This window comes from Pipistrellus kuhlii, unplaced genomic scaffold (assembly GCF_014108245.1).
Source record: "Pipistrellus kuhlii isolate mPipKuh1 unplaced genomic scaffold, mPipKuh1.p scaffold_m20_p_1, whole genome shotgun sequence".
Classification (NCBI taxonomy): domain Eukaryota; kingdom Metazoa; phylum Chordata; class Mammalia; order Chiroptera; family Vespertilionidae; genus Pipistrellus; species Pipistrellus kuhlii.
In genome coordinates, this window is record NW_023425404.1 from 60602421 (window position 1) to 60619740 (window position 17320).

The following is a 17320-nucleotide window of genomic DNA, read 5'->3' on the forward strand; positions in this document are numbered from 1 at the left end:
AAAGAGAAAGTGAAACTATCTGATCTATAGAGGAGGGATTAGAATATGTATTACAATCAGATAATCTCTTACCTCTTGTAAGGGCCTCAGGAGTTCCATGCTGTGGATTGGGGGTCCTGGAGGCTCTAAACACGCACCAAACTGTAGCCTAATCCCTGGATTGCCATGATTCCCCAGTCCATAATGGTTTCTGTTCCAATTCCTGATTCTTACTGTACTTTCCTTTTGGGTCCAAATTACTATCCTGAATCTCAGTCCACTTGGCCAGAGACCCAACTGTTAAATGGCCTAGATCAGATCCCTCTCATTCAAGAGTGGATCATTGACCAGGGTCCTTTTTCAAATCAGAGACTTCCTCCTCTCTTCTCACTCCACTCTCAATTTTAAAACTAAATAATGAAAGCCAGAGACTTCTACAACTATCTGCTCCCATCTGTATACTTTTGGATTCTTGTCTGTCAGCTTCACCTGGGATGGAGCCATGTCCTTCTGGACACTATGATTTGGCTTTCTGTCACCTCTTTGGATTGAAGAAAGACGGCTCAGGAGAGTGTGCTATAGCTGGAGCCAGGGGAGGGGAAATGTTTAGAGTAAGAGCCAATTTTCATGCCGAAACATGAGTAAGATGAGAATGGCCTTTCCTGATTTGATTGGTGAGAAGTGGGTCATAATAACAATGATGGAGGATGGTTTCAGTAGTGTGTTAGAGACAGAAGTCAAATTACAGGGAATTTTAAATGCTTTTTATAATAAATAAAACTCAGACAAGAATGATCCAATCATAGGAAAACCTTTATTTAAGCCTATCTTTGCATACAAATTATAAACGTATGTTCACAGTTCACCCTAGAGACTCAATTCTTTCTTTTTTCTTTTTCTTTTTTTTAAGAATAGTTTATTGGTTTTTAGAGAGGAAGGGGGAGGTAGAGAAATAGAAACATCAATGCGAGAGCACAATATCTATCAGCTGCCTCCTGCATGCCGCCTACCAGGAATCAAGCCCAACACCCAGACGTGTGTCCTTGACCAGGGAATCAAACCAACAACCTCCTGGTGCATGGAATGATGTCCAACCAACTGAGCCACACCAGCCAGGGCAAGACTCAATTCTTATAGTTTCTCAATGCTTCTAATTTCCTTATTTCCCTCTGTTCTTTGATCTTTCTTCTCTTTTCTATTAAAAATCCTATTTACCCCTCCTCATTTTCAACTATGCTTCCAAACAGTTATAGAAAATAACTTTAATAAAATAATAATACCTAAAACAACAAACATTTCAAGTACCCCTCGGGCCAGGATGAAGAGAGGTACAATGAGATTCCTTCTTCTCACCCTTAGGAGTATGAGATTCTTAATGATCAATGGCAGCAGAAGATTGATCTATGCAAAGAACCTGCCCTTTGTCCTAAACTGCTCAGGGGTGAGAAATGGAAATATCATACAAAAAATTTTTAGGGGGGTGGGAGGAGGGGGAGTTGTGGAAGGAGGGAATATACAATCATTAAGTGAAAACCATGGTCTTCAGAAAGGCTCCTGAGAAGAAAGACGGTTGGCCACAGCAGCAGAATTCTCTGAAGAACCACTGGAATTCTAACTTCCCCTTTGCTATGGAGACACAGACCGCTACCTTCCCCACTTGCTTCCTTTCTCTGTCAGGAATGCCTTCCTCCTTTTCTGAATGGTGAACCAGCAGCCTTCCAGATCCAGTTCAAACTACACCCACCTGATGATGCTGCCTTCTGTAACAGAAGCCTTCCCTGAGCAAAGTTCACTCTTCCATCCTCTGGGCTCTCCAAGGCTAAGTGTGTATGAGAGGTGTGAGGGAAATGTCCATACTTCTAAATCCACTGAAAAACTAGTATTTGTTTACAAGTCTGTCTGCTAGTCAGGAGCTCTCTGACCTCTGTGTCCTTAATGTCCCATATCGTTCCTGACATATAGTAAGGAATAAATGACTGTGAGGGAGAAAGGAGGAGAGAAAGAAAGGAGGAGAAGAAAAGGCAAGAAGAGCAGGGTGGAGAAAGTGAGAGAGAAAGCATCTGACTCAATGTTCCCTGGCCAAGAAAACGGGAAACTGATTTTTAAAAAAAAGTCTGGAGGAAAGGCACAGAACAGAGGAAAACCAATTTTCCATGTCTTCTTTGTCTCTCACTACCGCTTTCTCCTACAACCTCATTCTACACTGTTCTCCTTTCACTCCGAATCCCTCAATTGACTCCAAAGCAAGGAAGGAAGCCAGTTAAGCTTCTGACTTCTTCTACCCCATCACCTCAAAACCTTTTCCACTGTGGTGCCTCCCACTTTGCCTCTTTCCTCCTCATCTTCCCCACCTGCAGCACTCCCACCTCAGCGCCCTGGAATCTCACCCCTGTTCTATGCCAGGTCCAGATGGGAACTTCTGCCGCAGATTAAGTACCAGAGGCTCTTAGGGGCAGCCTGTGGCGTCCGGACTGAGGAAACGCTAGATTGGGCCTACAAGTCACCTGAGAAACAATATTGTCCAAAAGATTCCAGTGATCAGAAATTGGATTGTAGAGAGGAGCAAAAACTGAAAAGGGGACGGGCTTAACAATTACAGTCTTCCCTGCCCCATGCTCCTAACTCCTCAAACTCATTCATGGATAGCCTTTAAATGATTTACTCCTTGTTCCATGGGTCAGAATCATGGTTTTCCCAGCTGTCCTCTCCTAGCCCCTATACCATGGCTACTGGAGCTTCTTGACTATCTTCCAGCTAAATGTACTTTTCCCTGCTAGAAATAGTACCAGGATCCCCAAACCTTGTACAGTTGCTTCTGGGTTTCCTCTTCGTACCGAGGTATTTAGCTGCTCCCCTTCCTCAACGCCCTTTCCCTGGCAATTCTGGAGCCCAACACCCAGACATGTGTCCTTGATCAGGGAATCGAACCAACAGCCTCCTGGTGCATGGAATGATGCCCAACCACCTGGAGCCACCTTTTCTTCCATGAAGATCATATATTCAAAAGCAGTTTATGAGTTGTAAAGCACTGTACTAGAATAAAACACTACCCTGAAAAAAGACTTCTCTTTGTCCTTGCTTCATCTCTGTCCTTCTCTCATGCTATAGCTTACCCCTTCCTCCCCCATCCACTGCTGCTGCTCCATGCTCAGCCGGCAGGCTTGGCTTGGTGCCCTGTGGGACCTACACCTACGTGCTGCACTGTGGGCCGAGTCAGGATGCAGGCAGGCATCTCAGCCCGAGCCCTTGGCAGAGTTCCCAGGCAGAGCCATCGGCCCAGGCCAGGGCAATAAGCATGGATGAGGTGGGAGAGGGCGTAAGTAAGGTGACTGTAGCCCCCCAGCACCAGGAACTCCCCCTGCAGCACCGCCCCTGCAGCTCCTACGTGGGGGGAGGGCAGAGGCACCAGGTGAGTCCAGCTATCTGTCTTTGGATCATAGGATTCAAAGCTCAGCAGGTCCCCAGTCTCACCTAACCCACCTGCTACATACAATCGCCCGCCCAGAGCAGCCATGACATGGGCAGCTCGAGCTACCCCCATAGGCCTCAGGAGTGTCCCTGGTTTCTCGAGTTTTGGGTCATAGTGCAGTAATGAGGTCAGGAATTGGCTAGTGCTATTGCAGCCCCCGCTTATGTACAATCGGCCCTCCAAAACAGCCGCTGCATGGGCAAAGCGTGGTGCTGGCAGTGCAGGTGCTGGCCTAAGGGAGAACAGAGTACATGATCAGGCAACAATCATCCTTGACTCTCCTCCTCCAAGTCTCCTAGTCTCTCCCTGATGCTTAGAAACTCGCCACCCCCACCCCTACCCCCCAACTCCCCTTTCCCTGCTCACCTCCAGACGTTGAGCTCAGGGTCATAGGTCTCCACAGAGTTCAGGACAACACCATTGGCTCGTCCACCCAGGGCATACAGTAGTCCATCCAGTACTACCAGAGGGAAAAAACTCCGGGCCTGGCACAAAGGGGCCATCTCCTTCCAGTCCTCTTGGCTGGGGTCCCACCTGGACACAGTGTGACAAGAGAGAGGAAGAGTGGGTCTGGGGGTCTGTGGATGGCTGGCCAGCAAGTTCCCTTGGCTGCTCGCCTTCGGGTCTTGGGGAGATGAGGGGTGCATACCTGAGAGTAGAAGCCAAGGTGTTGGCGTGGCTGTAGTAATCCTGGCCCCCACACACGTAGATTTCGCTTCCTGCCAGGCTCACAGCCGCATGCCGGAAGCGTCCCGGGGCAGGCAGGGCAGGCAGCCGGCCCCACTCCACGTTCCGGACCAGCCCCATGCCGCAGCGGAAGGCCCGGGCCCACCACACGCCCCGGGAGGGCTCCTTTATGGCCATGTCCGACCTGAGCCCGTCCCCGCCGATCACCACCAGAGCCTGGTCAGGCTCCCTCCACCTCTCCCGTCCTGGCACCTCCGACTCCACGATCAGCTGCAGCAGCAGGTCTGGGGGCAGCGGTGGGGGCAGCCCGGCCGCCCGCGCTCTCCGGAGCTCCTTGGTGGACATGCGGCCGAAGCGGACACATCGGAGCAGGGCCCTGGCCTCTGGCTCCTGGGTCTCCGGGTGGGCCGCAAGCCAACATCGAGCGGCTGCAAAGGCCTCAAACTCCTCCTGCAAGTGTAGTTCATCATTTTCCAGGAGCTGAGCCAGGCAGGCAGCCGGCAAAGAAGGGAAAGTAGGGCACAAGGTCACCGCGGGCAGGTGGGTGAGGAGGTAACTTCGGGCTTTGCTCCAGAGCCTCTCCAATCCAGGGACTTCCGCCATGGAGAAGAGGGCCAGGCAACGGGCGGGGCTGAGGCCCCGAGCCAAGGCTGCCTCGCACAGAGCGAGGCAGGAAGAGCTCTGGTACTGCAGGGCCGCCTGGGCAGCCCTCAGCAGTCCTGGCCATCTTGCGCGCACAACCCCAGAGTAGGCAAAAGAGACGAGGAGTCGCAGGTCCTGGGCAGAGATGGTGCGCAGAGACACCTGTGAGCCCTGGGACTCCCTCATCCCACTCAGGAGCATGGCCCCAAAGAACTCGCTGCCGCAGGCCAGGGCTGCTCGGTGCACTGCAAGAGGGAGAAGAAGGAGATGGGGATCCAGTTTTGCAAACTGCTGGGTACTACCCCAAGTTCACAGCCTCAACTTTAAATCAGCCACCCAAGGCCAACAGCCAAACTGTGATGTGTAATAGAATACAATGGGGTACTTGCTGAAATGCAGGTTTCAGCCCTAACCATCTTGGCTCAATGGATAGAGCATCAGCCTGCAGACTGAAAGGTCCCAGGTTCAATTTCGATCAAGGGCATGTGCCTTGATTGCCAGCACATCCCCAGTAGGAGGTGTGCAGGAGGCAGCTGATCAATGTTTCTCTCATGGATGTTGCTAACTATCCCTCTTCTTTCCTATCTGTAAAAAAATCAATAAAATATAGTTCTTTTTTTTAAAAAAAAATGCAGGTTTCAAGAACCTACTTCTGGAGATGCTGATTCAGAAAGTCTGAATGGAGTTTCTAGAATTTTTATTTTAACATTTTCAAGCACCCTGCATGACTCTCATGTTAATGGCCTGAAGATACTTTGGTAAACATTGCTTTAGTCTTTTTGATCCAGGTCAATTAGAAAAAGTCTTGATAGATCAAACCCAGAAGATGCTTTAGACCAATGTGCAACTTGTACAGGTCTCTATATTGTGTACAGAATAAAATTCTTCCCTTGACAATGGTAAGGGCCACTAACATCAGCCATTCTGTTACTCAGGTTTTACTCAAAAAAGTGTTATGACACTCAGGAGGGCTATAAGCCAACCTACTCAAACTACTATCTCCTCTTGCCCAAGATTTAGTGCTTAAGATTTCCCATCTGTTCTAGCTTTCCTCTGCACATCCCCACTACACATCCCAGTATTTTTAAAAATGTATATTTTTATTTATTTCAGAGAGGAAGGGAGAGAGAGGGAGAGAAAGAGAGAGAGAGAGAGAGAGAGAGAGAGAGAGAGAGAGAGAGAGAGAGAGAGATCAATGATGAGAGGAAATCATTAACTGCCTCCTGCACACCCCTTACTGGGGATCAAGCCCGGGCATGTGCCCTTGACCAGAATCGAACCCAGGACCTTTTCATCCACAGGCCAACTCTCTATCCACTGAGCCAAACTGGCTAGAGTTCGGTATTATTTATGGAACATAACATTTTAAACTGGAAACCTTAAAAATCATCTAGTTAAATTGCTCCCTTTAAGGTAAGAAAATGAGCAAGAAGTGATTTATTTTCTATTGCCATACAGTGGCTTTCTGGGCAGATCTTTACCATCCACTGTCACTGATGCCAGGTTGCCATGTATCATACCCTGCTTATCTGCATGAGTGACCTCATAACACTGAAACTGTCTTGTTAACAGATGCTGTTCAGCTGCCAGGCTGGGAGCGGCCAGGCCCGGAGCAGCGGCCAGGCCCGGAGCAGCGGCTGCCAGGCTGGGAGCGGCCAGGCCCGGAGCAGCGGCTGCCAGGCTGGGAGCGGCCAGGCCCGGAGCAGCGGCCAGCCCAGAGCAGCGGCTGCCAGGCTGGGAGCGGCCAGGCCCGGAGCAGCGGCTGCCAGGCTGGGAGCGGTCAGGCCTGGAGCAGCGGCTGCCAGGCTGGGAGCAGCCAGGCCCGGAGCAGCCGGGTCTGGTGCGGCCAGGCCCGGAGCAGCGGCTGCCAGGCTGGGAGCGGTCAGGCCCGGAGCAGCGGCTGCCAGGCTGGGAGCGGCCAAGCCCGGAGCAGCGGCCAGGCCTGGAGCAGCGACTGCCAGGCTGGGAGCGGCCAGGCCCGGAGCAGCCGGGTCTGGTGCGGCCAGGCCCTGAGCAGTGGCTGCCAGGCTGGGAGCGGCCAGGCCCGGAGCAGCCGGGTCTTGTGCGGCCAGGCCCGGAGCAGCGGCTGCCAGGCTGGGAGCGGCCAGGCCCGGAGCAGCGGCTGCCAGGCTGGGAGCGGCCAAGCCCGGAGCAGCGGCTGCCAGGCTGGGAGCGGCCAGGCCTGGAGTGACCGGGCCCGGAGCAGCAGCAGCCAAGTCCAGAGCAACTAGGTCGGGAGCGGCAGTGACCAGACCTGGAGCAGCTGGTTGTGGAACAAACCAGAGCAACAGAGGCCAGGCCCGGAGCAGCCAGGCCCGGAACAGCACGCTCCTCGCCTGCCCCTGCCCCACGGCTGCCTCTCAGACATGGCTGGAAACTTTTGCAGGAACTTGAGGGTCTGCTGAATCAAGTGATGAAGGCTTAGATCTGGATGTGTTGAGTTAGTATAGCGCTGGGGTGTTGATCTGTGAGTGCCTTGGGTGGGGCCTGGATGAGGCAGGTTGACCTATTTGGAAATGTCTTTTGTGTGAAGTGTATCATTGGGCATGTGGAGGTATTATTGATATGAGAAAATGCTAAGTAACTGATTTACTATCTGAAAAGGGATTTACTATTGGGGAAAGGGAGGGAGGAAGAGACTGAACATAAACTGTGCACCTATGGATGAGGACAATGGGGGATGGGGAGGGGGCAGAGAGTGGGGTGGGAACCTGGTGGAGGGGGAAGAAATGAGGAACCTTTGTAATAATATGAACAATAAAGATTGATTTAAAAAACAAAAAACAAACAAACAAAAAAACAGATGCTGTTAAACAACTAGATTTCAAATGCTTCCTAACATAACTCAACTTGAGGTCTTGCATCACCTATGGAGTATTCTGACTCATATTTAACCTGAATCTAATCAAGACTTTAGCTCTAAATTCAAATTTATAAGAATTTGAGAGGCTAAAGGAAAAAATTAAAACCATGAGAGTCCTGGTGGCTGTGTCTCAGTTGTTTTTTTTGTGCACCGAAAGGTCGCTGGTTTGATTCCCGATCAGGCATATATCCAGGTTGCAGGTTCCATCTCTGGTGGGCATGTTCAGGAGGCAGCTGATTGATGTTTCTCTCTCACATCCATGTTTCTCTCTCTCCCTCTCTTTCTAAAATTAATAAAAACATGTTAAAGCATTTTAAATGAGGGAAAACACATACAAACCTAGAAAACGAAACATTCTATAGGGTATCTAATCTTGTTTCTTCAATAACTCAAGTCATAAAAAGGGAAGAGGACTATGCATGAGGAAAGGAACCTTAAGAGACGTATATCTGAGTATACAGCACTGTCCTTGATTGGCTCCTGGGCTCAGCAAACCAGTACTAAAAGACATTTTTTGGACAAGTAGGAAAATTTCAATGGGGATTAAGAAATATTAAGGAATTGTTATTAATTTTATTAGATTTGATAAAGGTATTGTGGTTATATGAGAAAATGTTCTCTTTTAAAGAAAAACATACCCAAGTATTTATGAGTGAAATGTCACAGATTTATAAGTAAATTAAAATATTAATTGTTGTGGAAACCGATTTGGCTCAATGGATAGAGCCTTGGCTTGGGGACTGAAGGGTCCCGGGTTCGATTCCGGGTAAGGGCATGTACCTTGGTTGTGGGCATATCCCCAGTAAGGGGTGTGCAAGAGGCAGCTGATCAATGGCTCTCTCACATCGATGTTTCTAACTATCTCTCTCCCTTCCTCTCTGTACAAAATCAATAAAATATATATTTTTAAAAAATATTAATTGTTAAGGGTAGGTGATGGGTGTTCATCTCTTTTGTCTGTTTGTTTTTGTTTATTGTTAATCCTTACCCAGGGATATTTTTCCATTGAGTTTTAGAGAGAGTGGAAAGACGGGGGAGAGACAGAGATAGAGAAACATCCATGTGACACATCCATGTGAGAGACACCACATGCCCTTGACAGGAATCGAACCTGTGACTCTTAAGTCCACAGGCCAACATTCTATCCACTGATCCAAACCAGCTGGGGTGGATGTTCATCCTAATATTCTCCTTACTTTGCTAAGTGTTTGAAATGCTTCATAATTTAAAAGGGGGTGAGGGTGGGGGGAAGCTCCTTGAAGTCTCCTATGGCAGGTGACACAGGGCCAAGCTCCCAGTGAGGTTTATGAACCTGAGGCTGCTTTGACCAGCTTTGCCATGTTCATCTCTCTCAACGGGGAGGAGATGTTGCTATGGCTTTCCATTGCCTTTGTAAGCAGTAGGTAGTGGCTCGGTGCTTCCCGAGTGGTAAACATCAGTGACAGCTTTCACATATAGTATTGCCTGAGAATCTGTCTTCCGCTGGACAGGTAAGCCATCTCATCTTCCATGTCACCAGTCAACCTATAGCTCAGAGTCAACTGTGAAAGAGCTCACAACCATCTGTATTCTTCTTATTCATCATCAGTCTCTAGAATTTTAAGCTACAGGCTCCCATGATTAAGCTGGAATGTCTCTTAGAGAAATGAAAACAGTGTGTAAATTCCAAACCCTAGTGGGGATTTTATAACTATGAGATTTTAAATCCCCCCTCCGTGTATTCTACCTGGTGTTATCAGAAGTGATAACAAGCACATTAGAAATCTGCTAAAGACAGAATGTTTGTGTTCCGGCAAAATTCATATGTTGAAGCCTTAATCCCTAATATGATGACATTTGTAGGTGGGGCCTTTGGGAGGTAAGTAGGGATGAGAGTGCCTCTCTACCAGGTGAACACAGTGAGAAGGTGGCTTTCTGCAAACCAGGAAAAGGACCCTAACCAGAACCTGACCATGTTAGGACCTTGATTTTAGACTCCCAACCTCCAGGACCGTGAGAAATAAATTTATGTTGTTAAACCACCCAGTCTCTGGTAGTTCGTTGTGGTTGTTGTTGTTAGTTTTGTTACAGCAGCCCAAATTGACTAAGACAGACTGCTTTTCCTTCTGGGAATCCCAGAAGCACTTTGGGTCTCAGTCATTCCTCTCATGAGCAGTAGCTATGTGACTTTGGACATGTCTTCAGATCTGATTTCTTTATCAATAAAGAATAAGCTGAACTAGATAATCTCTAAACTAATCCCTTTTAATTTTAAACACATTTGCATTTGCATTCCAACTCCAGTTCCAATGTGTCTTTGGCTTGGCTGCATAGGAGGCATTGCATGGCCCAGTGAAAGTAGGCTGGGCTAGTGGATGTAGACTTGTATCCTGGTTCTCACCAATTAACATGTCTTAGTTTAATGTACTTTACCTGCACCTAGGAATAATGGTACCTACCTCACTAGTTTTCAACAAGAATTAAAAGAGAGAGCAAATGTAACAATTCATGGTACTCAGCACCTCACCAAGTGTTAGTAGCGTCTGAACTCCACTTAGTCAACCCTCCTTAGCTTTCCTGGTGATGAGCAGAGTTAACTTCAAAGTGCAGTGGTCTGAGAACCTTAAGATTCTGGCAAAACAGTACCAGACCTTGCTCATTAGCTGTAGGACCACATCAGCCATGCTGTCCAGCACACTGAGGTGAAAGCACACACTTAGGTGAAAGGACACACCATGCTCCTCTGGCTTTTCCTGTGTCCTAAATACAAGACGGGCCTTTGGTTAATTCCTGTTTGAGGCAATCGCTTTCTGCCTGCCCTACTGGCAATGGCTGCACCTTAGCTCCAGCCAGCTGGCTGTTCATTCCCTGTGACTGGGCCCAGGAAGCCAGCGCGTGGAGAGCCGGTTTAAATTTGTCAGTGCTCACAAGCAAACAATCCTAGTGCGCATGCTCCACTCTCCAGCCGCTCCAGAGAGGCACCAAAGACCCTCCAGAGGAATTGTGACTGCAGCAGAGATCAAACCGCTGTGGTAGGGATCAAACCACCTGCTGCTTGCACACACCATTCCGGTAGCATTTGCACCTACAGTAAGGAATGCCCCCACAGGCCCTCACCCCTCAGCCTGCAGCCGCCTGCTTCCAGCTCCAGGTCACACCCGACGCCCTCTCGGTACAGGAGCTCAATGCTGCGCAGGCTCTCCCTCAGCTCCTCCGCCGGGCTGGGCAGCTGCTTTTCTTCGTCCCGGGAGCTTCCAGCCTTCTGGAGCTGCCGCCTGGCCGCGGCCTCCACCCGGGGTGCTCCCAGGGCCTTGGCTGCCACCAGCACCTGCGCCCGTGGGGCGGGACTGAGCACCCCCTCGTAGGCAAAGCTCAGCACGGCCTCCCAGGCCTTGGGGGCCACGTCGAGGCTGAAGGGGGGTCGCGGGCCGACGCCGTCCCGCAGCCTGCCTCGAAAAAGGCTGCTCACGGCGGCCAGGATCACGCGGTGCACCCCGTACACGCGCCCCTCCACGGACACCTCCTCATCCAGCAGCTGCCTCTGCTCCCGCAGCCGCCGCGCCTCCGCGAAAAACTGTCCGGGATGCTCCTCGCTGCGCAGCCCCTCGGGCTCCGCCGCGTCTTCCTCGTCATCTTCCTCCTCCTCCTCCTCCTCCTCCTCCTCCTCCTCCAGGGACAGGGTGGGAGAGGGAAGGTCCCCCGGGGCCACGGGCCGGGGGCCAGGCTCTTCCAGAGGAAAAGGGGGCAACCTGGGGTCGTCGTCCGGGGTCTGAGGCCAGGGCGGGTTCCTCCGGCCGGGCGAGGGGAGGCCACGGCCGTCCTTCCGGAGGGGGAGGGAGACGCGCCCCCGGTCCGCGGGGCGGCGTTCCGAGGCCGAGACGCTCATGGCCCAAGTTCACTCACCGGGTTGCTGCAGGGGCTGGGGGGGAGGAGGAAGAGCAGGTCAGAGCTGACCCAGGAGTAAGGTGACCAGACGTCCCGATTATTAACAATTTGTCCCGCGTCCCGTAGCGTTAAAAAAAAAAAAAAAAAAAAAAAAGTCCAAAAGATTTAAAAGATTCTTTCCAAAAATCGGAACTTTTTTTTAAAACGCCGCGGGACGCGGGACAAATTGTTAAAAATCGGGACTGTCCCGCCAAAAGCGGCACGTCTGGTCACCTTACCCAGGAGGTCAGAGGAACCCCTGCCCCCAGCCCGGCGAGGTCAGTATCTCTCCCTGCCTCAAACCATTCAAACCGCCGCCCGCCCTCCTGTCTACCCTCTCCCGCCCCCGCACCTGTCCCTCCACACACCCTGCCCGCACCGTCTCCCCGCCCCCCGCCCCGCACCAGTTCCTCACCCGCAGCCCCACTCGCCACTCCACGGCTCAAGCAGCCAGGCGACACCGCGCAAGCATGGGGCTCGTGGGGTGCAGCGGAGCCAGCAGGAAGCGCGTGCAAAGATCCAGCACCCGCTCAGGGCCCTCCCGTCTCGCCCGCACCCCAGTACTCACCTTCCGAGGCGCCGGCGTCCGCTCACCCTCTCGCTCCAACTCGCTCTGCTCGCTCCGGGCAGCGCGGCGGCGGGGACTCGCCCGCAACCCGGCGAGCGGCCGCATCCGCTAATTTTAGCCGGCGCTGGCAGGCCCGGTCCTGGGCTCCGGGTGTGCGAAGCCCGACACCCAATCCTCCTGGGCCCGGTCCTGAGATGACCGCCCATCCCCATCCGTCTGTAGGTCATGTCCTGCCGCTGAGCGAGGCAGACGCGGATGCTGGAGGCGCGGGGGCTGGGCGTGGGGAGCCGGGATGGAAAGGCAGCTCCTCCGGACCGGACCGCGCTGGAGCGGGTGGGCGCGGACTGTGCTGGTAGACCCGCGGATACCGGGGAGAGAGGAGTGAAGCATGTTTGGGGTCATTCCTGGGTTTTAACTTGCATTTTCCCTGGTCGATGAAACTGGAGCGAAGAGTACCGATGTGAAATGCAAACCTGGCTGGGTCCGTCATGGGTGGGGAAAAGGAAGGCGTTTGTGTTAGGGCTACCACCCCAGGTGACCCACCCCCAGTAGGGGGTTTGCTTCAGGATCGCGGTAGGGTCCCTGGTGAGAGTGAGACCCAAAACCCTGTATCTTCATAGGTCGTCGGGGTGACCACCAGATAGATAAGTGGGGACCAGAGTCCTAGACTGGCTACGCTAGGGACACTTTAGAATTTTGTTTGGGGCAAGACACCAACAGCCACTCCCTCTGCCCAGGACAATGCCCCTTCCTCATTCTGAGACCTTTAAATCCACGCAGTTGCAGATATCCATGGACAAAGAATTTAGAGAAGGGGCAGCATTCACCCTTCCCCTCCCCTCTACCAGGGAGGTAGGACAGGCCAAGGGCTGCTTGCGCCAGCTTCTCTGGCAGATAGAAAGGCTGGTCCAGGCTGAGTAGACTCACTGGACAAGTGGATTTAACCAGGGAGTGAAGCCAGAGTTCCTTAAGACTCCGGTGTGAGGGGTGGTGTTTGCATGGGGGCGGTTGGAGGGAGGGGCAGGGGATGCGGGGAAGGATACAGCAATCCCTCTGCTTTCGTGGCTGTCCCTGCTCTCCACTTGAGGCTTGGATACCCCCACTGACCAGAGGTTGCACTCCCAAAAACGATCTGACAGAGAAAGGCAGCCAGCCAGGGGCTATCCTGGCCAGAGAAAGGGTCCATAGTGACCAGCCTAGCCTCTGTCCCTTGTGCCCCACTTCAGACATTTCATGGCCTCCTGCCACGGAGAGGCGGCCAGCACCTTGAGCCCCCACCAGGAAGAAGGGGAACTATATTCCTGGATAAGCCAGTGGATACATACCTGAGGCGGGCCCTGCTCCAGCCTCACCTCCCCAAGGAGGAGGACACTGGACCCCACTGTGAGTTCTATGCCAACTCCCTGGTGCTGGGACTGAGGCAGCTGCCTGTTGGAGACCCTATGTGGCCCTGCCACAGTGAGACACATGCCCCACAGTGAACACCAAAGACTAGCTAAACCCTCTCTTCTGGGCCATCATCCACCCTCCATTAAAGCCTTGAGACTGACAAGCCCCACCCTCACAAAACCTCCAGGTCTATTGGCCTTCCTCCTGGTTGCTGATGAGGGGTCTAGGCACCTCAGCCTCATCTTTGCTGTCTCAGTCAGGGGCTAGCCGGGCTTCCACCTCTGTAGCGGGGCCCCACACCAAACCACACTCCCAACACGATGAGAGATAGTGGGGGCTGGGCCTGGCAAAGCCCCAGTGCACCTCCACTGGGTTATGGGGGTCATAGTGGCTTAGGGTTCCCAAAGGTTGAGGGTCTAGACAAGGGAGAGAGAACTTGGCTCAGAGTTCTCAGAGGGTATTTCTTTGGGAGGGAGGAGAGAGCTGAGGGTAACCTCAGTTTCTCCCTCTCCACCCTGCCCCACCAGCTCTGCTGCATGCTCAACCCCTGGGGCATCCTCCTCTTTCTGCGGCTGCCCTGGATCACTGCTCAGGTGAGCATAGGTGTGAGCTCAGGGATCCGCTGGGCAGTAGGAAGGGATTGCAGGATTTAGCCTGAGTGAATTAAAGGGGCCCACTCTTGCCCGGTTTGGCTCAGTGGATAGAGTGTCTGCCTGCAGACTGAAGGGTCTCGGGTTTGATTCCAGTCAGGCAGCCAATTATGATTCTCTCTCATTTGTTTCTATCTCTCCCTCTCCCTTCCTTTCTGAAATCAATAAAAACATATTAAAAATAAACGGGCCCACTTATCCCCACCCCAGGGCGCACATGGCTCATTATCCTGCTCTCAGCTTCAGTCACTACCATCACCAGCCTGTCTATCTTGCCATCTCCACTGTGGCAAAATCAAGGCTGATGTCTTACCACTCGTTATCTCAGGGCCTGTAAGGAATCGCTGAGACCACAGACTGTCCATGTCAGGTGACATGTACTTTTTTATCTCATACAGATTGGGTCCCAGATTTGAAAGCTCCTTCAGGATCATGTTCACTTTTCTCAACCCAGTAGCTGTGGCTTTGCACATGGCAGGCTTCATGGACACCCTTTTGGACCTGCTCTGAGTACTGCCCTTCCCCTCCCTTGCTGCATTCTTTTTCAGGTCAACTGACCACTAGCCTGCATTTTTTGTGACTCTAGCCTGGATGATTCATTTTAAGAATCAGATGGAGGCATTCAATTGATCAGTTAAGTCTCCATGACCCCTACCTCTGTGTTATAGACTTCTAGAAGCATGGGGTGCAACTGCGAAACATGGATCCCGAAAATGAGTTGTAGGTAGTGGGCACGGTGACTGTGACCATCTTTTGGGGCATGGGAGTCTAAGGCAGGTGCTGGAATTGAAGTCAGGGATGGGGGGAAAGGCTGAGGGGATAGCTGTGAGATCTGGACAGATCTGGGAGGGGCCAATTGTGGGGAGATGTATGTTTGTAGGTATGTGTGTGTGTAGCTGGCAGAGCAGATTTCTAGGGACTCAGATCTGAAACTGGACAGTTTTGCTGGAAGAAACTCCACATGTAGTTCTTGAAGGGGAAGGTAGGACTCATTCTGAGGATCTGTTGGGATGAGGACCAGATAAGACTATCAGATGAGAAATTCTGTTTCTTGCTCCCAGATATTTATAACCTTGAGAATCACCCCTCTGGAACGGCAAGGACACTGCTGTTTGAGGCAAGAAGGAAAAGGACTCCCATTTAGCCACACTCATGGAAAAGACTGGTGGGAAAGGAGGGAAGAGTGAAGATGAACAAAGAAAGGAGGTGAAGTAGATTGTTAACTCCTTTCCTCCACTTACATTTCTCCTTTTTTTTTTTTCTTCACTCATGGTATTTTAGGTCCAAATTACCTTCCTGATTCTCCTATATCAGCTACCAGCTTGCAACATCCCTGCTACAAACCCCAGCCACTGGCTTCTTTGGATACCAAGGTGAGATAGTGGGAAGATGGCTGAAAAAGGAGAATTGCACTAAAGGGAATGAATGCCTCCCCTTGGAGCAGGGACCTCATTAGCCCAAACCTCTTCAGAAAAGACCCCTTGACTTCTAATTCTGTATTCAATTTGCAAACTGACCATCAGTCCACTCAAAGTCCTGGAAGTTTGTAGACTGGCTAGTTTGCAAAATTCCCTTATTCTTCCCACCATCACCTAAGTTACAGGCACTACACTGAGTGGAGGGGTAATAATCTTGGCTGAATGAAGGGAAGCCACAGATACTCTTTAAAACCCCATCTTTTCTTCCTGCAGTTTTATGTTGGAAGCATTTTCTTGGAAAATAATGGTATGGTCTAGCAGGGGTCTTCAAACTACGGCCCACGGGCCACATGCGGCCTGCAGAGGAGTCTGATCCGGCCCACCAGGTTTTTTGGGCAGTGAGCGCAGCCGAGGTGATACAGTAGGAATTAGTAGTTCATATAGTCCGGCCCTCCAGCTCTCTGAGGGACCGTGATCTGGCCCCCACTTTAAAAAGTTTGAGGACCCCTGGTAGAGGATAGTTTCTTTGGTATGTTTCCCATCTTCTCTTTAGCCATGCGGCATTCATTGGGACCAATATCTCTGGGGACTTCAAGGTGAGAAGGATGTCCAGGCATAAAGCATATTCTTCCTCTTCATTAATGGTTCAACTTTTGTTATCAGAACCCTGAGACAGCTCTCCCCAAAGGAACTCTCTTTGTCACACTTTCTTACCTCATGTAAGGCCCTCCATTCCTGCCTTCTATCCAGAATAACCTAGCGCAGTGGTCGGCAAACTCATTAATCAACAGAACCAAATATCAACAGTATAGAGATTGAAATTTGTTTTGAGAGCCAAATTTTTTAAACTTAAACTTCTTCTAACGCAACTTCTTCAAAATACCCACCCAGGCCATGGTATTTTGTGGAAGAGCCACACTCAAGGGGCCAAAGAGCCACATGTGGCTTGCGAGCTGCAGTTTGCCAACCACGGTTCTAGGGTATAAGTAATGAAAAGAGAAAGAGCACCGTCCTATTCAGTGAGCCTTACCAACATGCAGGACCATGTCAAGAACTTCCGGTGAGGGAGTCTCTAGACCAGGGTTTGAAAACTGATAGCCTCTGAATTGGATCTTCAAATGAGTTTAGTTCAGATTGCACAGCATTTACAATTTAAAAAATTAATTGGTGACACTTAACATACACCAGGTAGTCTTGGGCCTCCGTCACACATGACATACTTATCTGATGCCAGGGAGCTGCTGTCCATGGGACAGGGCAGGTGCTCTCCAGCCTGGTGATTTTGTTCAGGTCTTCACAAGAACATGAATCTTGTCATCTGTGGGAATGTGGTCTTGATAAGAGAAGAAAGGATTCAGTAGGAAGGGACTAAGTACAGGGAAGGAAAAGGGGTGGGGAGATCAACAGGTGAGTGAGTGAGTTCAGAGAACTTAGAGAGTAGTGAGGGTTGGTAGGATGCTTTAAGGAAGGGACAGTCACAGCCTACATTTCTGCCTCCCCCCTTAGGAGCCCCAAGCCATTCAAGGTGCTGAGAATTATGTCAACTGGCTAAATGCCTGGAAGATTCATTAATTCTGTATAGTCATATCTAACTCCAGGCCATGTTCTAGGGCCCAAAGCCTCATGCAGGTCAGCCTGCCAAACTGTCAATGTCGCCCTGTGCCCAGTGTCACCCCACTCCCTTCTTTCCTTGTTGCCTCTCCTTTCACATCATAGATTTGGGCCAGCAGAAGCCCAATGTTAGAATTGGAA

The 17320-nt window shown here is 51.1% G+C and overlaps 1 protein-coding gene across 2 annotated transcripts; it reads right to left on the reverse strand.

Moving 5' to 3' along the window:
• Positions 1-776: 776 nt before the first annotated feature.
• KLHL33 (kelch like family member 33) lies at positions 777-12808 on the reverse strand. 2 transcript variants are annotated; one of them, XR_006742084.1, is made up of 6 exons: positions 12112-12808; positions 10737-11529; positions 4098-5022; positions 3815-3982; positions 2945-3680; positions 777-2861 (listed from the first exon to the last, which is right to left on the reverse strand). XR_006742084.1 is itself a non-coding variant. In XM_045583952.1 (5 exons), exons 2-5 carry the CDS (start codon positions 11503-11505, stop codon positions 3128-3130), a joined length of 2415 nt encoding a protein of 804 aa, XP_045439908.1. In that variant the 5' UTR covers positions 11506-11529; positions 12112-12808; the 3' UTR covers positions 777-3127. The 2 variants fall into 2 exon arrangements, 1 of the variants encoding a protein (XP_045439908.1); XM_045583952.1 differs by having other exon boundaries at positions 777-3680.
• Positions 12809-17320: the final 4512 nt, after the last annotated feature.